At 39.7% G+C, this 23003-nt stretch overlaps 1 protein-coding gene across 7 annotated transcripts in view; it reads left to right on the forward strand.

Annotated features, from left to right (window-relative positions):
* The window catches only part of magi3a (membrane associated guanylate kinase, WW and PDZ domain containing 3a), a 242252-nt gene that overhangs the window by 119162 nt on the left and 100087 nt on the right, over positions 1-23003 (forward strand). For all 7 annotated transcript variants that reach the window (XM_057829581.1, XM_057829582.1, XM_057829576.1 and 4 more), the window contains exon 2: positions 18414-18530. In XM_057829581.1, the coding sequence (XP_057685564.1) occupies positions 18414-18530 (117 nt within the window). The remainder of the gene's footprint in view (positions 1-18413; positions 18531-23003) is intronic.

The raw sequence follows: 23003 nt of genomic DNA on the forward strand, positions 1-23003 counted from the left end.
ATTGTAGTTTATTGTTTTTGATCCTCCTCGCTCAGTTATATCCTACACACCCTCACCCAACCCCCAGAACTGTGCCATCCATCTTTCTGATTTCCCGATGTGAACGGATACAGAGATCACTTTCTACCACATAGATATGACAGAATGCATTGTTCTTCTCTTTGATCTGGTTCTCATTAAATCTTGTGGCGTGTCTAGTCGGTAATGTGATGGGTGCACACTGCACAGGTTTGTAAGCAATGCTCTGTTTTGAGCTCTGGCAGTGACTTTTCAGCATGCTGAATTTTTCGTCCGGGGGTACATGACTGTGTTCCCCTGTATCGCAAACAGTGTTTACATTTCTTTAGAAAAATGAAAACAAGATGCAGTATGCCACAAGGATACTTTCTACTGCATATATAATAAATATGTTACAATTATGGAGGGAGGAGGGGGAAAATAGGAAGTGTGTTATAATAGGTGGTTACTGTTATAAATATTATATTTCTCCTTAATCAGAGAATGAATCACAAAATATTAGAGCTAAAACGAATACGCGAGCAACTCGAGTAACTCGAGTTTAAAAACTGATCCGAGTAATTTTATTCACCTTGAGGAATCGTTTAATTTTGCCAGCTCTAAGCATCCCGTTTTGCCCGGACTACTTTTAATGCGGAACAACGCGCTGACGTCACATGCGTAGATGAAGAAGCAATTAAAAAAAAAAAAAACGTATGCATTCGTCAATTTGCTTTTTCTTTATCTTTTTCTAATTTCTTTCTGGGGCGAACAAAACTTTTCCCCCTTAGTTAGAAAAGGCCAACGTTCCAAAAGGAAGTGCGCATGCGCTGACGTCGTAGTTGTGAGTCTCTGACTTCATTCAAATGTCGCTCATGCCCTCTAGTGTTGTTATTGGGTATAACGCTTCAGTATTTTTCGCTGGCCTACATTACTGGGTATAACGCTTCAGAGTGTAACGGGTGCACAGTGTATCCGTTAGAGCACGTGGAAACCTCACCGCCGATTCTTTCATGTAAGGACGCTAACGGCTGCGCCATTGGCTCGAGCTCTATTGGCGCAGTGGTTAACCTCCTTGCCTGCCGATTAGATACGTCGCGGCGCGCGGGTTCGCGTCTCAGCCTGGTCAGAGGTTGGAGCGGAACGCGGGGCGGCATTGTGACTCGGGTTACAAATGGGGGCTCATCCGGGATCGGCAGCGAAGGTTTCCGGGGGAGAGTGTAACGGGTACACAGTGTATCCGTTGTAGCACGTGGAACCCCCCCCCCGCCGATTCCTTCATGTAAGGACGCTAACGGCTGTGCCGTTGGCTCGAGCTTATTGGCGCAGTGGTTACCGTCCTTGCCTGCCGAGCAGAATCGTCGCGGCGCGCGGGTTCGCGTCCCAGCCTGGTCAGAGGTGGGAGCGGAACGCGGGGCGGCGCTTACACTCGGGTTACACGCAGCTGACAGCCACTACAAACTACGCCGACGTTGCTAAAAACTACGCCCGCATGATGCTAGTTTGGTAGCCGGTAGTGTCCGATGCGTCTCATAGATATCGCATGCATTTAGGACTAGATGCGAAATGACAGACTCGGCCGCATCTGGGCAGCGTTAGTAAACAGCCGCCATCTTTAAGCAGTAGACTTCTCATAGCTAATAAATATAACGTTACTGTCACATGCTCACGTAATGTTAGCCCTTCGGAGGGCTAGGTTTCTATTGATTAGGACCACTGTCGATGCGTGGCTAACGTGTCTTACATACAGGCTTTATTTAATCTGTAAAAACACAGCGCTGTAGAGTGATGAGGGTGTAAAATTAAAACATAATAAAGCTGTCAGTTTTAGCTCAGTAGTCATTGCTGAATAAATGTGCTCCAATACAGCAGGTATCATACATTTATTTTGAACACTACAAAAACTCAAAATCCTACCAGTACTTACAGTTTAGACTAACTTAAAACTTAACTTAAACTGCATGTGACACGAAAAAGCATGTTTATTTCATAATACACGCGGTATTTTATGCCCCTGAATGATATGGGCCGCTTGGATGTGTGTGGAAGCGATCGCTATTTTTATTTAGTTTTTTGAATCCCGCGCCATGAAAATGAGTGACTTCCGGCTTCGGTTTTGCATTGAGGAGGAGTCCTCTTCACGCTACAGTGTACTGTTGTGTATGAGGACGAAGGATTCATGTGATTTTGCGGATTAATACGTTTATTTTTCGCATCACGCCAGCCAAACGGCTGCAGAAAAATCATTCTGTATGAGGGAGAGGCGTATGCGCCTTTTTGGAGTTTCAAAAGGTTCCCATTCACCATGGATATTTACTGTGGGACCGTTGGACTTACGAGGAAGTGAGTAAACATCTTGTTTTGTATTATGTCAAATACGAATACAGCGATTACAAAGTAAACACTACAAACTTCCTTTAAATGAAGGACTACTTACGTTTGATCATTGATAGGCATGTAAAAAGCTCTCCTAATGCTCATTAGAAGCAGCACGTTAGCTGCACAACAACTCCAGCCACCCTCCTCCAGGGAACGAACTGTAAATTGCTCTCCGCCGGGCGGTTTGCTGATCCGCGAAGACAATTGACAACCGGGTTGTCATCTCAAATAATCCAGGATAGTTATGTGTGATTTTCCGCTTCGAAGACTTTGAAACATCACTCGGTTCGGGTTAGCATGTCGGCTAGCTGTCACGCCTTCTGGTTTGTTTACATTCTCCGAAGCCGGGGAAGGGAAATGACATATGTCCGATTTAGGTGTCATAAAATATCGTTTGGGAGGTGCGACAGTAAAGGTGAAGTCGACAGTTTTGACCATTATGGAGTAATTTTGCCATGTCGTCCTGAATGAATGCATTTTTATTATTTCATATTCCATTCAGCACAAGACTGTTATTTGTCATGACCATGCCGTTTATTTAGCAATTGGGGAAAATACTTGGATAAAAAGAATATCCTGTAAAAATATTGAAGTAAAGAGACAGAAACAATGACATTTTGCCGCTCTCTTCGTCGCGTTTTGCTCGTTGTGAATAGTTCCCCCTCGACGGGCTGACTGGTCCTTCTCAAGCCATTTATATAGCTATTGGGGAAAAATACTTGGATAAAAAGAATATCCTGTAAAAATAATGGAGTAGAGAGACTGAAACAATGACATTTTGCGGCTCTCTTCGTCGCGTTTTCCTCGTTCTGAATAATTCCCCCTCAATGGCTGAATAGTAAAACCGATGAGCCCAGTCTACCGCTGACGTCATCCACCTGTTGGGGACGCAAAGCCCTATAATGGTAGGCGTGGCTAACCGGCAGATTAAAAGACTAATTTCTCGTCATCTGCGCTTTGCTAAATTGTTGTATATAGTCGAATCGTCTCTAAATATGATTCTAATTCACATAATAATGCCATTTAAGACTTTTTTTCTCGTGTCATATGCTCTTTAAAAATAGCTTGACACAAATGGAAACTAAATTGAAACACGTGGGAAAAACACGTAGCTTTCAAGTGATGTGTGTTATCAAGCGTAATTACATTTTTAAGTAAGAAATATATATATTTTTTTAATATCTATAAGATCTAGAAGTTTTTTTTGTGAAAGCAGTGAATTTTTTTTCTAGTCACATCTTAGATGCAATTGTTGGCTGTTTTCAACAATGTACATCGAAAATAAAGACATTGATTGACCGAAAATGGTTCAATATTTGATTAAATGTCTTTTTTTCTCATGTATATGTACAATTGCTCTTTACCTAAAAAAAAAAAAATGTTTTATCCGATTACTTGATTAAACGATAGAATTTTCAGTTGATTACTCGATTACTAAAATATTCGATAGCTGCAGCCCTACAAAATAGATACGTGTGGGAACTACCACAAGGTCAAGCAATTCTGGAGCTACAAGCCAACACACTTCAAACAGTTAATGGTGTTGTCCTTTCAGTCTACATCTAAACAGAAGTCAAGGAGAATTAAAATAGAGTGACATCCTGTAGCTATCAGCAACACAACATTAACCTTGGCCATTCACCATGCAAGGAAAATTGATTGAAACATTTTACAACATGTTATGAAATGACCAGCTTGGAGATGTGTTTAAAATAGCAAAGACAAGCCAGATGGAGTTTTCTCAAGGCACAGCTATTGCAAACAACAGAAGGTTTAGAATGATACAGAGTGCAGAGTATTGCTTCTTCTTTTATTTGACATCCATACAGCAGACACCCAACAGATAATGGAGCAGCAAAACTGGTGCCGGTGAAATTGAACAAAAATAATCAAACGGCTTCCTTTCTTATTTTGCTATATAATTCCTCTAGTTGTGTGCCTCACGATGGCTAAGCCTATTCTTATCGACGTTTTTTTTTTCTTATAACGTCAGGGGGGGGTATACGTGGCAGCCTTGTAGCTGTTTTAGCTGCATGTCTTTCCTGGTTTTACCCTCGTCCTGGTTTTCACAATGAAGAATAAACTATATAATTAAAGCAACACTAGGTAGCTTTTCAACCTTTATAAAACATTTTCTTCACATTTGTGATGATTAAAGGTGGGAATCTTTGGGCACCTAACGATTCGATTTCGATTACGATTCAGATGCTCAGATTCGATTATTGATGTTACCCAAAATTCCAAAATAGTTCAAAAATCCTCTATGGCTAAACCAAACTAATATTTCAGTATCAAGTTAACAGTTAAAACGGTCAATAAAATACTCAAGTCCCCATTCTGTATCAGCAGCTTTAAATTACATTCAATTAGTTTAACCCTTTAACACCGAACGTGTCGGCGGCGACATGTTTACGCATATCATCTTTGAAGCCTCGTCACGCTGTAATTACGTCACCCACGTGCCGCTGGTTGCTCTCTATAAAATATGCCATATTTTTCTGTAAATTATTGTTGGAATGGGGAGATAAGACACAAGACGGATATATACATTCGACATACTGTACATAAGTACTGTATTTGTTTATTCTAACAATAAATCAACAAGATGGCATTAACATTAACATTCTGTTAAAGCCATCCATGGATAGAAAGACTTGTAGTTCTTAAAAGATAAATGTTAGTACAAGTTATAGAAATTTTATATTAAAACCCCTCTTAATGTTTTCGTTTTAATAAAATTTGCAAAATTTTCAATCAAAAAATAAACTATGGTGCTCATGGTGCTGAAACCCATAAAATCAGTCACACCCAAATGCCAGCAGAGGGCGACAAAACACCAAAAAACACAAGTAACAAGAGGACATGACACTGCTGTCATTTTAATCTATTTGAGTGGGGCATGTGCGTTAATTGCATGAAATATTTTAACTAGGGGTGTCAAAATTATCGCGTTAACGCGCGGTAATTAATCACGTTAAAATATTTGATGCAATTAACGCACATGTCCCGCTCAGACAGTATTCTGCCTTTTGGTAAGTTTACAGCAAGGCTTTTTGTGCTGTCTAATAGCGAACTCTTGTGGTCGCTTTGCGACATGGTTTATTGTTGTCTTGCCAGTTCAATATGGCTGCAGGACGTCTCGGGCTGACGCCTACGTTGTAATGTTGTGCTTATATGATCCTTGGACAAGATTTGTCCGTAAGTATGGTTGTTGTAAATAATGCAATATTATGTTAGTAAGCGAAATGTTATATTTTTTGTATGAGACGCTTTTTGTTTATGTTTTGTGAACCTGTATAGCGTGCTAAGCTAACGTTGTTCCTAATGCAATGTTTGTGTACTTTTTTTTTGTAGTTTTACGACGGTCTAAAGAGGACAATGGTTTGAGGCCATTTTACTAATAAATCAGATGAAAAAGAAAAAAGTCTGATTTTTTTGGCGTCATTCACTAGCTGTCTAGCTTTGGAAAAAGTAGACGCTTCGGAGTGAGGACAGCTTAGACAGATTCAAATGACAGTAGAGTGAAATGCCCACTACAGTCCTTATGTACCGTATGTTGAATGTATATATCCATCTTGTGTTTTATCTTTCCATTCCAACAATGTATTTTACAGAATATATATATCATTTACAGAAAAATATGGCATATTTTATAAATGGTTTGAATTGCGTTTAATTGCGATTACTTACGATTAATTAATTTTTAAGCTGTAATTAACTCGATTAAAAATTTTAATCGTTTGACAGCCCTAATTTTAACGTGATTAATTTAAAAAAATAATTACCGCCCGTTAACGCGATCATTTTGACAGCCCTAGTTTTAATGTATCACATGGGAGTTTGTTATACTCCCAGTGTGGTTGTTCATTATGTTGTGTTTTTTTAGGAGAAAGCAGCTAACAGTAGGAGGTTATGGGTGTTACAGAAAGGAAGTAAGCACAATATGAACAAAATGTTGAACCCTGTGGCCTATAGTCCAATGTGGTTTATTTCTGGATTTTTACAATCTATTGAGCTGCATGTCTTTCAGTGTAAATACACCTGCAGTTTATCATTCAATGTGGCTTATATATGAACAAATAGTCTTTTTGAAGTTGTGCTACTACATTGGGGAGAAAATCAGCCACCCTAGTGCATACTAGGAATTCCATCATCAATTTTACCACGAACAATTTCTCTACTCTGCATGTTGTAGGACAAGTCTATGCAAATAGATTTATCTAGCAGGCACAATTGATGAGAGCCGAGACACATTGCAATGACTGATTTTGCATGTTTAGCACATCCGAAAAGCAGACCCAAATTAGCACACAAAGGCGTAATGACGAACAAAATGAGAGGTGGCGGGAGGAACATTTCTTCTCTTATAAACATTTTTGAAAGACTATGAACAAAAATGATAACTACTTATGATTCATTCAGCAATGCGTTTTGAGAGCTTATCAATGATGTAAGGTCTGATTTAATGCCCTATTACCAGCAATGCTTGAGCGTAGTTTAGAATATAGAGGGATTCAGGGAGTTCAATTGTTCAGCTAATACAGTAGACATAATACCAATCGGTTAACAGTTGAATTAGTACTGTGTACAAAGCACAGAAGGCCCACTGTGCTCAATTGTCTCATCCGAGCTATGTTGACACAGAAGCAGTGAGGCCAGGCAAGCTCCAAATTGTATCGTCAGGATCATTTTCACAACTTATTCCTCTTAAGACTTATCTTCATTTAAAATTGTCAGTGGTGTATGTCTTCGGAACACTCAATTTACCCAATCAGTGCCAAAGTAATTGGTTGGTATAACGGCAATGAAAAATAACATACATTCGGAACATTGAAACAGAAATTTGCACATACCACTGAAATAACATTAAATCAATAGCAATGAATTGATTGTTAATTTGCTATCATAACTGAACTAGGAAATTTAAATGTCCAATCCTGTCCCTAGAGATCACCATTCAAAGAGGTTAATTGCCCTCTCAACTCAGTTATTTTCTTTTTCATTTCGAAGATGTAGTCTTTCTAGATGACTGAGCACAGATATAGATCATTTTTACACATTCACATTTTAACCTTTTGATTAAACATAATTTTAACCAACCCGAACCATTGTAGTAATCTAAAGGTGTCTCTTTGAGATCAAACATTGGATTCCCTATAAATTTTTGCGTACCGTGAAAAATATTGGTAAAATTGCAAGCACTTCTCAGTAGGGGTGTGACAAAATATCAAAATGGTGATATATCATGATCACCCCCATCCTCCGTCAACTTCACTGGCTTCCCGTCAAACAAAGAATCAACTACAAGATCCTCATCATCACCTTCAAAATACTCCATGCCCTGGCCCCTCCCTACCTTTGCGATCTTCTCCATCTAAACAATCCAACCCGTTCACTTCGCGCTACCACTATTCTTCCCCTCTCCATCCCCCGTGTCCGCCTCTCCATCTTTGGTTCCAGAGCTTTTAGTCATTGCGCCCCCCAGCTCTGGAACTCCCTACCCCCTGATCTTCGCAGCATATCTACCCTATCACTTTTCAAATCTAGACTGAAAACACACCTGTTCACTCTTTCTTACCCACCATCACCCCTAGCTCTGTTATATTTTTACTTCTTTTTATTGTGCTTTTAATTTTCTATCCTTTTAATACCTTTTTATCGTACTGTGATTCCATGTCTCTTGTGAAGCGTCTTTGTGTGTTTTGAAAAGCGCTCTAGAAATAAAATGTATTATTATTATTATTATTATTATTATTACTTTGTATCCCAAAAGATTATTGATATACTCCTGCCAAGAATCGAGATATCGTTTTAAAAAGGTGTCACTAGCCACGTTTACATGCTGACTTTTATTCATACCGATTCAAATCATTCCGAATGGAAATTTCAGATCAGTTGTTTACATGTCACTTCATCTATTCCGATCAAGTGTTTACGAAAGGACGTTTGACAACTGCCGTCTGACATGCGCAGATTAATCAAAACAAAGTGCCACGTTGCAAAACATGGAGATCGATCGTCAGAGTGCTGCTGTTTTAACTTTAACCCACTTGTTGTGTTTGTGGGGTCGTATCCGCTTCTGCTGTTTTGCCTTGTAGTAGCCGATTGTCAGCGTTTTCCACCGGTTTCTAATCTGGTCAACGCTCCGGTCTATTCCGGCTTCGTGTAACCTCTCGTGAAATTTTTTAAATAGTTCACTGTTCCTCGTTTTACGCCCGTCTAAGCGAGCAATTATATTCAATTCTTTTAAAGTTTGAATTAAATACAATCTTTCCGCCCAACTCCAATTAGGTGCGCTGTGCTTGGAAGCCATGTTGCAAGTGACGTTACTTACGTCACCAATTGACGTCACCACGTCAGTACGGAGCATGCGCAGAAAGAACCCAGCCAGACACCATTCCGCTTCCCTGTTTACATGATATAATTTTACTTCTAATCGGTTTGGGAAAAGGAATATTCCACCCCTGTGAATCGGAATGAAATTCCATTCGGTTTGGGCCTGTTCATTCCGAATGAGGTGTTTATATGGAACACATTTATTCGGTTTGAACATCTAAACCGATTGTAATTGGAATATTTGGCTCCATGTAAACGTGGCAATTGTTTTGCTTGACGCCCAATCCATTTAGATTGGGAACGATTGTTCATTCGAAACCAGAGCATTCACAGTCATTCTGTCCGATTTTCAGGACATTTACAGGTCATTTCCTGTTGAGTTTGAGTCACTGCCTATTCATTTGGGTCATTCCCAGGTCACATCCTGTTCTATAACTCAAAATAAAGAGGAAGTGACCCATAAAATACCCCCAAATCAACAGAAAGTAACTGAAAATCAACAGGTAAATGACCTTAAATGTCCCAAAATTACCTCATTGCCTGGCATTGGCTGTCACTGACGGCCATAGACGTTCAATCCGTTTGAGGTGGGAGGGATGGCAGCGAATGAACGAATGTTCATTCGCTGCCACCCTCCCACCCTCCCACTTCAAACGGATTGGACATCTACTAGTGATAAACTCATTCTAATTCACAGCAGAAGTTTATTTTTCTGTGTATTAGTTGTTTGTAGAATATCCTAGAATGATTTCCTGACCAATGTATCGTCATATCATCATTATTGTGAGCTTTGTATCGTATCGTGAGGTAACAAGAGGTTCTGACTCCTACTTCTCAGTTTGCCGCAGGGGATCGCATCCGGTGGCCGCTGTGGTGGAATCCTGGGGTTAATCTCCTTGCTCTTCACTCATAAAAACAATCTTAACATAATCAACTTAATCTTTGCCTGTGTACTCCAGAGACTTTATACAACCTTTGTTGCCAAATGTGCCTAACAAGGCGGAAATTAGCGGATGGCGGAGGCATTCATATTACCACAGGTGCCAGCATAAAAAGGAAAGCCTGATTAGACACCCGCCGCTGTCAGCTTTGCTTCCTCTGACATTGAGGCTTAGACTGCATTATTTTTTGCATTACATACTGTAGTTCTTGCACATGAATTATTCGGTTTATGTATTCGTATTGAACTTTGATTTTATGCTTTATAGGTCTCGTTGCGGAGCAATGCTCTGTATCTGACTGCATTGCACAGCTTAGCTGCTCTTCATCTCACAATTCTTGAAAAATATATGAGAAAAATTGTGGAGAAAAATCACCACCACGGCCATAAATGGTCTCAAATTAAGTATCTTTTGTTTCCCATTTGCAGTATGTTCTTTAACTTTTAAATAAGAGAATGCTGTCAGAATCCAACCAACATTACAGATCTACATAAATTCTTAGAATGGTAATTTTTCAGAAATCAAAAGTTTAAATATACATCGGGCAAACCTGAATTCCATTATCAAATGCTGGATAGCAAATTGTCAACACACCCAGGCCATTTAAAACTTTCAACAAAACGTTGGTATGGTAATACTTCAGCTACAGAAAAGTTACAGACACCCACAGCTTAGAGGAGGAGGGCCAACCGACATGTAAAACATGTTTGAGGAGTATGGCTGCCGAGGAGGCAATACTTCCAATATGATTTGGCATTTACTGCATACAAAATTAAAGGTTAGGAAACACTGTCATGAACGTTTTCAACCAGCGACGAGAGTTAACTCCAGCGTGTTTAGTGTGTCTAGCGGTGGTAAAACATGTTTTTTTTTTCTCTCTCTGGCAACTGTCTGTGTTCAGAACGAGTGTGTATGTAATTGTAAATATTATATCAGTCATACACACATGCTTTTAATGGAAAATAATTCAATTACTTCTGTTCTGATAGTAGTAATGTTGAGCTGTGGCTGTGGGTTTAAGCTCATTTTAAGGACTGCATTTATTTTTATTTAAAATATTTCAATTATTTTATTTTTACTTACGTTCCAATTTGCTAATATGTTTGAAAAAAAATTCTGTTCTGTTTAAGTTTGTGTGTTCTAAGTTTTTGGTTATATATTTTTTTGTTTTTTGTTTTTTTAACCCAGATATGTCAAAGTAACACATTTTAAAGTGCCTGTGACAGTATTTAAAAAAAAAAAAAAAAAAAAAAAAACTTAAAAAGCATTATTATGTGAATTACAATCATATTTTGAGATGATTGGACGATATACAACAATTTGGCAAAGCGCAGATGACGAAAAAGTAGACTTTTAATCTTCTGTTTAGCCCTGCATGTCATTATAGCGCTCTAGCGTCCCCAGTTGAAGGATGACGTCGGCAGGGTCACGATTTCATCTGATTTAGTATTCAGCCCATTAAGGGGGAATTATTCAGAACGAGGAAAATGTGACGACGAGAGCAGCAAAATGTCATTGTTTCAATCTATCTACTCCAACAGGATCTTCTTTTTATCTAAACATTTTCCCCAATCGCAAAATAAATGGTATAGGCATGACAAATAAGTCTTGTGCTAAATGGAATATGAAATATTAAAAATGCATTTATTCAGTACGACATGGCAAAATGACTCCATAATGGTCAAAACTGTCGCCTTCTTGCACCTCTCGAACGATATTTTATGCTACTGGAGTTCGTCCGGCTTTTGTCATTTCCCTGCCCCAGCTTCAGAGAGCGTAAACAAACCAGGAGGCCTGACAGCTAGCCGACATGCTAACCCGAACAGAGTGGCATTTCCAAGTCTTATTCTCGCCTTACGAAGTGAAAAATCACACAAAACTACCCCAGTTCATATCACACGGCGGCGGGGTTGTCGATTGTCTTCATCGATCGGCAACCCCCCGGGGGCGAGCAAGTTACAGTTCGTCGTTCCCCTGCTGCGGGCAGGAGAGCTCATTTGCTGGGGAAGCAGCTGGACAATGACCGCCGCATAAACCGGCAGACGTCGGACGAGCGTGTAGCTGCCTGAGCCCCAACCCGAGGATAGCGGTCTATTGCCGGGCACACGAAGAGGGCAGAGGGGGCATGAAGTCTAAACGATATGGAGAACCACACGAACATAAGATGTGTAACATACGAGCATAAGATGAATAATGCGCTCTCCCGGCGGACACACAAAGAGGACCGAGGTGGGTGTGCAACAAGCTGCCGGTGGTCAGCCGAGTGGCCTTCTCGGTGGACAGGAAGCATTGTCATCTACAAAATGCTAGTCACCTCCTTATTAAAACGTGTGCCATGATCCCAGTATTTGACAAAATACAAAACACGATGTTTACTCACTTCCTCGTAAGTCCAATGGTCCCACAGTTGTCGGACTTGTCTCCTCAGTGGCGACTGGGAATTTTTAAAACCCAAAAAGGCTCACACGCCTCTCCCTGGTGCAGCAACAAAATCCTGCAGCACATTTGGCTGGTGTGATGAAAAAAATAAACGAATTAATCCGCTGAAAAAAATCAGCTGAATCCGCAGTCCATCTGCATGCTATAAAGCAATGCTGTATTATGAGATGCTAACCCAGGTGGCATCACATTAGCATTCCTCCTCAATCCAGGAAGTCAATTATTTTCATGGCCCGTGATTCAAAAAAATTGAATATATAAATCGATCGCTTCCACATACATCCAAGTGGTCAATTTCATTCAGGAGCATATAATAGTGCGTAAAATATGGAATAAACATGCTTTTTGCTATCATAGGCACTTTAAAGCTGTACCCTAATTTTCGGACTATAAGCCGCTACTTGTTTCCCTCATTTTGAATCCTGTGGCTTATAGTCCAGTGCGGCTTATTTGTTGATTTATTTGGGCTAATAGGTAACACTTTATTTTACAGCGGCATCATAAGACTGTCATAAGAACATCATAATTATGACATGACACTATCATGGGCATTACTGAATGCTTATGACAGATGTCAATATGTGTCATGTGGCATATTATTTCACTAGCTCCATTTATGTCCAGCTCAGATTTTTTTACGGCCATTCAAAAGTGAGATAATTTGCTAGATGACACGAACCGACCTCTATTATAAGCATTCATTAATGCTTATGACATTGTCATGTAATAATTATGACTGTCATATGACAGTATTATGGCACCACTATCCAAGACAATGTTACTAAATACCATAACTAGCAACTAATGAACCAACTGGAACAGTAACTGAAGAAATAATTAGCACAGAACATGATTGTTATTTACATCTGTAGCGCCGCAATGCATGCTAGGAGGAATGTTGGATGATAACAGTGTTGAAAGCAGGTGGCAGCAGAGGTTGACTGTTTCCCTCAAGGGAGCAGTGGTGGCCAAATGAAGCTTTTAAAAACAATAAGGCTTTGCACCCAATTGGTTCAAAGCTTAATGGTGGTTCATTTGGTCTCATGACAGTCTTATGATGCCATTGTCAAATGAAGTGTTACCAGTTAATATCTTTTTGTGTGAATATCCCATAATACAATGAGGACAACTGCGGCTTATAGTCCTGTGCGGCTTATCTATGAACAAATGCCGTTTTCGTGTCAAATTTGGTGGGTGGCGGCTTATAGTCAGGTGTGCCTTATAGTCCAGAAATTACGGTAATTGCAATACCGTCATACAGTGAAACAGTGATATTTTTGCTTAAGGTTATCATACCATCAGAACATCAGAATCTCTTCTCATACCGGCACATTCCTATTGTGATTACAAAATATGTTTGAACTCAAATTTCCAAATTACAAGAGCACCCCCACCCAGAAAAAAAGAAAAGAATTATTGCTCAAAGCAAAAACTCACCTTTTGAATGATATCTGATTAGAGACACTGAAACTACCTCAGGTCAGTAAACAGTATCATTAGTTCGCGTCTCACTTGTCTGCTATTTTATTTTCTGCGAGAGTTTATATAAGTATTAGTCTGTACACCCTTATCCTCATGGGGGCAGCAATAGCTTGAATAACCATTAAAATAAATTACAGTTGCATTCATATATGCATATATACAGATTGACTACTTTTTAGTACTGTGTGGGTTTCTTTGTAGATATTGTGCTATTTTCATTTTTATATAGTGCAGGACACATGTATTCTCACACCTGGTAGAATAGTTCTAGTTCAGCATCTGTATCATGGTTACTAAACAAGTAAAACTAGCTTGAGTCATACACAGATTAAAGTGGAAACTTTGTAAATCAAATGTTTTAAACAAGGAAGTAGTGTAGTAAGGAGAAAGGCCAATAAGATGTGGGTTTCAGGTATCTTTGAAGGTGATCTCAAACAAAGGTGGGAGCAGTCTCACTTGGATCCACCAGGAATGATAAATATCTGCAACAAGGAAGACGAGGACAAGAGATGGAGTCCTAGACTAATGATGAGAGGAGGATTGGGACAAGCCATGTTTCCACTGTACACTCCCATGCATCATCATTACAGTAGTCCTATCTACCAACAAATCCCCCCCTCATCCCTGCCCTTCCTCCGCGTTTAATGATTCTCCAACCCTAAAGTGCACCCCTCTCACCCACCGGTATGTGTCTAATAGCCACATGACAAGGCACAAAGACTTGTATTGTGTCTCACATGCCTCAAACTATGACCCTGGCAGGCCAGCGTTGTGCTGCCATCTAAGTTAACGGGAAGCTTCAAGGTACTGCTCCCTCCCTTTTTCTCTGCCTCTCTCTGTCTATGGAGATATGATGTAGCACGCTAACACAACCTGACAGGCGGGCCACAAAGACTGCCCTGTTCTGAGCACTGGAGTTGGCGTTGGCTTTAAATAGGGTAGGTGATTTGCATGTGTTTGCCAATGAGAAATTGATTTTTTTTTTTTTTTTTTTTTTTTTTTTTGACCCTATGGGATACCCTCTGTAATTAGTAACCTCTATTGTCACAGCTAAAACCAGCTAATCCTTTCTGGGGGTTCCTAAGTAAGATAACATGTGAACCACATTGCATTGTTTTTTTCGTACTTTTAGTCATAGTTTTCTTCCACATTTCAGCTTCTGGGAATGCGGACCGCAGGCTTGTGGCTTATGATGTACGACGTGCATTGAGACCCAGCTTATATTCCCTTGACCCAAATTCCTCACCCTCATTGTTCTGGTAAAAAGTTGCGTAACAGTGAGCTGTGTGTCTGTTGGCATAGCTATACCACAGTCACTAAACTATTTCAGTGAAAAAGCAGACATACGTGAGTTGGTTAAAGGTCCAGATGAAATATCAGCTTCTTATGGCTGCAACACTGCCAACATTTTTGAGCAACCAAATGTTGAGTAAGAACCATCTTCATAAATGATACTCTAGCATCACTGTTTTTCATCCTCTAAAACAAATGTGTTCTTCAGTTATTGCCAATGAAAATTACATTCTTTCTTTTCTTTTTTACTTGATTAAAAATTTTGTACATAATTTAGGGCTGTCAAAATTATCGCTTTAACGGGCGGTAATTAATTTTTAAAATTAATCACGTTAAAATATTTGACGCATTTAACGCACATGCCCCGCTCAAACAGATTAAAATGACAGCACAGTGTCATCTCCACTTGTTACTTGTGCTTTTTGGTGTTTTGTCGCCCTCTGCTGGCGCTTGGTTGTGACTGATTTTATGGGTTTCAGCACCATGACCATTGTGTAATTATTGACATCAACAATAGCGAACTACTAGTTTATTTTTTGATCGAAAATTTTACAAATTTTATTAATACGAAAAAATTAAGAGGGGTTTTAATATAAAATTTCTATAACTTGTGCTAACATTTATCTTTTAAGAAATACAAGTCTTTCAATCCATGGATCGCTTTACCAGAATGTTAATTATGTTAATGATCCTACACTGTCTGTGCCAAAGTCAGGCAAATTTACCACTGCACAATCAGTGACTTGCATGCAATATCTCAATGTTCTGTTTTCCAAACTTACAATCTGTATCTTTGACATTTTCATAAAAAACATTAAGTTGATACACATGATTTGCGCCTGCAGACCACACAAAATGATGTAGGGGGCCGGATCTAACCCCAGGCCTTGAGTTTGACACTCTTGCTGTATGTAAATACAATAGTATGTGCAGTATATACTGTAGTACATAATACCACTCATACCTTTAGCAGCCACAAACTCTCAAAATTTGAGATTTTTTCTATCATAAGCATAATTTTAAAGTATTTGTTGTTAGGGGTGGGGACCTCTTGGTAATTCACGATGCAATACGATACAAAGCTCACGATAACGATGATCTCACGATATGGCGATACAACAATTATCGATACATTGGTCAGGAAATCATTCTACAAAACAACTATGTTAGGTCTAAACTTAATACTTGAACAAAGAAAACAACAAAGACCTAGGAAAGGACGGAGGAAAGATCAGACTTGAGACGGAGATAAAATTTTTACTGGCGGCCACCAGGGAGAGGGTCGACAGCGCAGCACGCTTGCTCACAGTGAGCCTCTCTCAGCCCCCTCCCTGGGGTTGCGTCTTTTATTGACAAGTGGGAGAGCATTCATTGCACATGCGTAAGTTTCGTTTACTGAGAAATAGCTGTTATGGTATCGTTTACTGAGAACAGAAACCAGAATGAAACATTATGGTGACGTTTACTGAAAACAGAAACCTTACTCTTTTCTTTGTGTAAGCACTAAAGCACAAGCGAATAGACTGTTACATGAGAAAACATAATCATAACACCTAGTTTTAAACACACATAATTGGTTTAATTATTGTAAATACTGTTAGTGTGCAAAAGCATTAAAGCACATCTTACAAACTACTAAACAGATAAACAGGCTATCTTCATCCTTCTGCTGTAAGTTTATCACTAGTAGACATCCAATCCATATGAAATGGGAGGGTGGCAGAGAATGAACCCCTCCCACTTCTGTGGCCATCAGTGGCAGCCAATGCCATGCAACGGGGTAATTTTGGGCCATTTCAGGTCATAAAGTGTTGATTTGGGGGAATTTCAGGGTCACTTCCTGTTGATTTTGGAGCATTTTATGGGTCGACTTCCAGAGCATTTTATGGGTCGACTTCCAGTTGATTTTGGGTTACAGAACAGGAAGTGACCTGTAAATGCCCAAAAATGATCAGAAAGTGATCTGTAAATGCCCCGAAAATTGGAGTGACTGTGAAACCGCTGGTTTCCAACAAACGAATGTTCATTCGCCTGTTTTATGGGTCACTTTCTGTTGATTTTGGGTTACAGAACAGGAAGTAACCTGGGAATGAATAGGCTGTGACTCAAAACTCAACCTGAAGTGACTTGTAAATGCCCTAAAATGAACAGAAAGTGACCTGTAAATGCCGCCAAAATCGGAAAGAGTGACTTTGAATGCTCTGGTTTCGAGCGAACGAACGTTCATTCGCCCTTTCCGGTCTTAATGGATGGGGCGTCGAGCGCCGTCAATGAGCCATAGACTTAACTGAGACAGTTTTAACTTGTGGAAGATTTTGGTAGCAACATGTTGCTTCCTTTTTTTAAAACACTGACACCTTTTTAAAACAATATCTAACCCTGTGGTGATATGCAATAAGTCCATTTATCGCACGGTAAATAGAAATGAGGGTGGTAGTTTTCCCGGCTGCGATTTATTGTCACATGTGTGCGTGCGTGCGTGCGTGCGTGCGTGCGTGTGTGCGTGCGTGGATACATTTGTGCGTGCATGTGTTTGCGTTAGGTGTGTGCACTCGGCACACATGTGTGTTGGTTGCATATGAGACTCCAGTTTCTTTCACAGATGTTTATTGGTCATCAACAAGCCATAGAATTAAAGTTCAGAGGTACAAATTAAGGAAACACTTCTATATTAAACATTGTAAAACATTAGCATTGCTATCTTGAGGCTAATGGAAAAAAGACAATGTACTAACCACTCATCTCCAGAACGCAAAACTTGCAAACGATGCGAAAAACAAAAGATAAAAAAAATCTATTACTGATACCACATACATGACAAAAAGAGAAAAGTTTTTTTTACCTTTGTTTTTTTTTTTTTTTTTTTACGTAGTGTAAAGCTTATGGTTAGCGGCTTAGAGAACATATTTCCAGTGAACATTTCAAAATAAAAGCACGTCATGTTCAACATGAAAATAAAGATTTCTAGAGTTAATCTCACATACTTCAGATTCTACACTAAGAATAGCTTCAAAATGACACCTATTATGAAAAAATCTGATTGGCAATGAATGATTTGGCTTCAAATTTGCTAACGTGCACTTTGCAGGACAAGATGACAGTTATTTTGGATCAAATAAACACTTGTGACTGGCTCTAATTGGCAGAGAACTAAAATGTCTTTAGGTTTCTCACCTATTTCATATTCTGCACTTATCTAGCTTTCAAATGACTCCTTATGCATTCTGGGTTTTTTTGTTTTAATATCTATTATTTTTAATATAGTTTGTGTCTTTATTTAAGAACAACAATTTATTGCCTTTGAATGGGTGATTTGCTAGGATGTATTGTCATTATGTTAGTGGTTGAATTGGTTAAAAAAAAAAAAAAAAAAGACAAAAATATCGCATATCGCCTACTAAAATTTGTTATAGCGACGGTATATCTCGATTCTTGGTATGAGCATATCTATAACCTTTGGGATGCGAAGTATCACGATGTATCACAATTTCGATATTTTGTTACACCCTTATTTGCTGTATTGAAATTCTGGTATTCCTCTTCTAGGGAAGGTGCTGAATGCGGATTTGCATCACTACCTCAGTCTGCAGTTCCAGAAGGGGTCTCTGGATCACAAGCTACAGCAGGTTATCAGGGACAACTTGTACCTGCGCACTATTCCCTGTGAGTAATAGAGAAATAACTTTAATTACAGCATTGATGATGACAATGGTAATGGTGGTGTTATACTTGTATAGCGCTTTTCCACCTTTCATGGCGCTCAAAGCGCTTTACACTACATCGCCGTCTACCTACTGGTGACGCAGCAGTATCTTGCTCAAGGATACTTAGGTGAGTTCATCAGGGTAGAGAATCGAACCCACAACCTCTGGGTTGGGGGACAGCTACTCTGCCACTGAGCCACACCATCCCCACAATGATGGACATTGGCTATCAATTGTTGAATATAGTCTCTATTGTTATACAGTGGGGCAAATAAGTATTTAATCAACCACTAATTGTGCAAGTTCTCCCACTTGAAAATATTAGAGACGCCTGTAATTGTCAACATGGGTAAACCTCAACCATGAGAGACAGAATGTGGGGGGAAAAAAACAGAAAATCACATTGTTTGATTTTTAAAGAATTTATTTGCAAATCATGGTGGAAAACAAGTATTTGGTCAATACCAAAAGTTCATCCCAATACTTTGTTATGTACCCTTTGTTGGCAATAACGGAGGCCAAACGTTTTCTGTAACTCTTCACAAGCTTTTCACACCCTGTTGCTGGTATTTTGGCCCATTCCTCCATGCAGATCTCCTCTAGAGTAGAGATATTTTGGGGCTGTCATTAGGCAACACGGACTTTCAACTCCCTCCACAGATTTTCTATGGGGTTGAGATCTAGAGACTGGCAAGGCCACTCCAGGACCTTGAAATGCTTCTTACGAAGCCACTCCTTTGTTGCCCTGGCTGTGTGTTTGGGATCATTGTCATGCTGAAAGACCCAGCCACGTTTTATCTCCAAAGCCCTTGTTGATGGAAGGAGATTTTCACTCAAAATCTCTCGATATATGGTCCCATTCATTCTTTCCTTTACACAGATCAGTCGTCCTGGTCCCTTTGCAGAAAAACAGCCCCAAAGCATGATGTTTCCACCCCCATGCTTCACAGTGGGTATGGTGTTCTACGGATGCAATTCAGTATTCTTTCTCCTCCAAACACGAGAACCTGCGTTTCTACCAAAAAGTTCTATTTTGGTTTCATCTGACCATAACACATTCTCCCAGTCCTTTTCTGGATCATCCAAATGCTCTGTAGCGAACCGCAGACGGGCCTGGACGTGTACTGGCTCCAGCAGGGGGACACGTCTGGCAGTGCAGGATTTTTGTGGCGCATTGTGTTACTGATAGTAGCCTTTGTTACTTTGGTCCCAGCTCTCTGTAGGTCATTCACTAGGTCCCCCCATGTGGTTCTGGGATTTTTGCTCACCGTTCTTGTTATCATTTTGACGCCACGGGGTGAGATCTTGCATGGAGCCCCAGATCGAGGGAGATTATCAGTGGTCATGTATGTCTTCAATTTTCTAATAATTGCTCCCACAGTTGATTTCTTTACACCAAGCGTTTTACCTATTGCAGATTCAGTCTTCCCATTCTGGTGCAGGTCTACAATTTTGTTTCTGGTGTCGTTCGTCAGCTCTTTGGTTTTGGCCAAGTGGAGTTTGGAGTGTGACTGAGATTGTGGGCAGGTGTCTATTATACCAATAATGAGTTCAAAGAGGTGTCATTAATACAGGTAACGAGTGGAGCCTCGTTAGACCTCGTTAGAAGAAGTTAGACCTCTTTGACAGCCTGAAATCTTGCTTGTTTGTAGGTGACCAAATACTCATTTTCCGCTCTAATTTGGAAATAAATTATTTAAAAATCAAACAATGTGATTTTCTGTTTTTTTTTTCCACATTCTGTCTCTCATGGTTGAGGTTTACCCATGTTGACAATTACAGGCCTCTCTAATCTTTTCAAGTAGGAGAACTTGCACAATTGGTGGTTGACTAAATACTTATTTTCCCCACTGTAAATATTTGTAGCTCAGCCAAGATGCCTCTTAGGTTGCTGATCACACGGCAATAGTTCTAATGTATTATCTGTATTGTATGTGATTTATTAGGCAGTCAGTAATTTAGTATTCTAATAAATTAATATTCAGCAACAATGAGCTGTCTACAAGCTTTGCCCTGGACGATAAATTTGGCTCGCTAATGTAGTTTTGCTACACGTGAAATATAGCTGTCTGGCTGCTCATGCTAGTCGACATGAGCATGAGCTTTTGCAGCACAGTGAAAGGTGATGGAAGTATGACTTCCTCTATCCCCAAACACGCTGAAGCCTGTACTTGGCTCTTATAAAGATGACAGGAGCTCAACAGTGCCAGTGGTCCGGCACCACAAAGTAATCCATCACAGCTTGGCTGAATCCCAAACTCCATCCTTATTGCCATACGATATATCAGTCATGGCTGGGGAATCATCATTGGATGTCTCACTGGCAAATGGAAAACAAAAAGAAATGGAGTGAATGAAAAAATAGTGTCCCTTGAAGCTCATAATTTAAGAGAGAAGTTTTCAAATGTTTTAGCAGTGTCATTTGGCTGACCTTTACCATCACATCTGCACGTAAGGGCCCGGATAATAAAATAATATTACAGTACAGTACAGTATATCCCTGCCATTGACGTTGCCATTGACTGTGATAGACGTCCAATCCAAGCCATTTTTACTGTGAGAGGCTGACAGCAAATAGTCTATGTCAGCCCTCCCGGTCAATATGGATTGGACAGCTAACGCCATCAATGCCACTGAAACATGGGCATTCACAGCTAGTCCTTCCAATTTTTGGACGTTTATCGTTGTCATTGGCAGGCAATGAGTTTAATACTGTGATTATTTTTTAAATTAAATTATTGTTAATGGGTGCCATAACCAGAGTATATTTGTTTTTTTCATTAACATTTTATTAATTTAAAATTTTATTTATTCATAAAAAAAAAGACATTATATTAAAAAATATAAACAATAAGAATTGATTTTATATATATATATATATATATTTTTTTTTTTTTTTTTTGTGTGTTTTTTTTTTTTTGTTTGTTTTTTTGAATCCAATTAAAATTGAAGCCTGGCATCCACATACAGTGCTCACCCAAAGTATGGCACCCCTACAATCCTGTCAGATAATGCTCAATTTCTCCCAGAAAATGATTGCAATTACAAATGCTTTGGTAGAAATATCTTCATTTATTTTGCTTGCAATGAATAAACACAAAAGAGAATAAAGAAAAAATGTAAATCATTATCATTTTACACAAAACTCCCTAGCATTTGGCACCCTCAGCCCAATACTCGGTAGCACAACCTTTAGACAAAATAACTGCAAATAACCGTGAGTTTCTTACAATGCTCTGCTGGAATTTTAGACCATTCTTCTTTGGCCACTGCTCCTGGTCCTGAGATTTGAAGGGTGCCTTCTCCAAACTGCCATTTTCAGATCTCTCCACAGGTGTTCTGTGGGATTTAGGTCTGGACTCATTGCAGTCCACTTAGAAGTCTCCAGTGCTTTCTCTCAAGCCATTTTCTATTGCTTTTTCAAGTGTGTTTTGGGTCATTGTCCTGCTGGAAGACCCATGACCTCTGAGGGAGACCCAGCTTTCTCACACTGGACCCTACATTATGCTACAATAATAGTATGAAGTCTTCAGACTTCATAATGCCATGCACGCGGTCAAGCAGTCCAGTTCCAGAGGCAGCAAAGCAACCCCAAAACATCAGGGAACCTCCGCCATGTTTGACTGTGGGGACAGTGTTCTTTTCTTTGAAGGCCTCGTTTTTTTCCCCTGTAAACTCTATGTTCATGCCTTTTCCCCAAAAAGCTCTACTTTTGTCTCATGTGACCAGAGAACATACTTCCAAAATGTTTTTGGCTTTTTCTCAGGTAAGTTTTGGCAAAGTGCAGCCTGGCTTTTTTATGTGTCTGGGTCAGAAGTGGGGTCTTCCTGGGTATCCTACCATAGAGTCTCTTTTCATTCAGACACTGATGGATAGTAAGGGTCGACACTGTTATGCCCTCGGACTGCCGGACAGCTTGAACTTGTTTGGATGTTAGTCGAGGTTCTTTATTCACCATCCGCACAATCTTTCATTGAAATTACCCGTCAATTTTTCTTTTCTGTCCACATCTAGGGAGGTTAGCCACAGTGCCATGGGCTTTACACTTATTGATGACACTGCGCAAGGTAGACACAGAAACATTCAGGTCCTTGGAGATGGACTTGTAGCCTTGAGATTGCCCACGCTTCCTCACAATTTTGCTTCTCAAGTCCTCAGACAGTTCTTTGGTCTTGTTTCTTTTCTCCATGCTCAATGTGGTACACACAAGAGGTTGAGTCAACTTTAATCCATTTTAACTCATTGCAAGTGTGATTTAGTTATTGCCACTACCTGTTATATGCCACAGATAAGTACAGGTGCTGTTAATTACACGAATTAGAGAAGCATCACATGATTTTTCTAGGGGTGCCAATACTTTTGTCTGGCCCATTTTTGGAGTTTTGTGTAAAATGATAATGATTAAATTTTTTTTCCATCCTCTTTTGTGGCT

This window comes from Corythoichthys intestinalis, chromosome 2, assembly GCF_030265065.1.
Source record: "Corythoichthys intestinalis isolate RoL2023-P3 chromosome 2, ASM3026506v1, whole genome shotgun sequence".
Lineage (NCBI taxonomy): Eukaryota > Metazoa > Chordata > Actinopteri > Syngnathiformes > Syngnathidae > Corythoichthys > Corythoichthys intestinalis.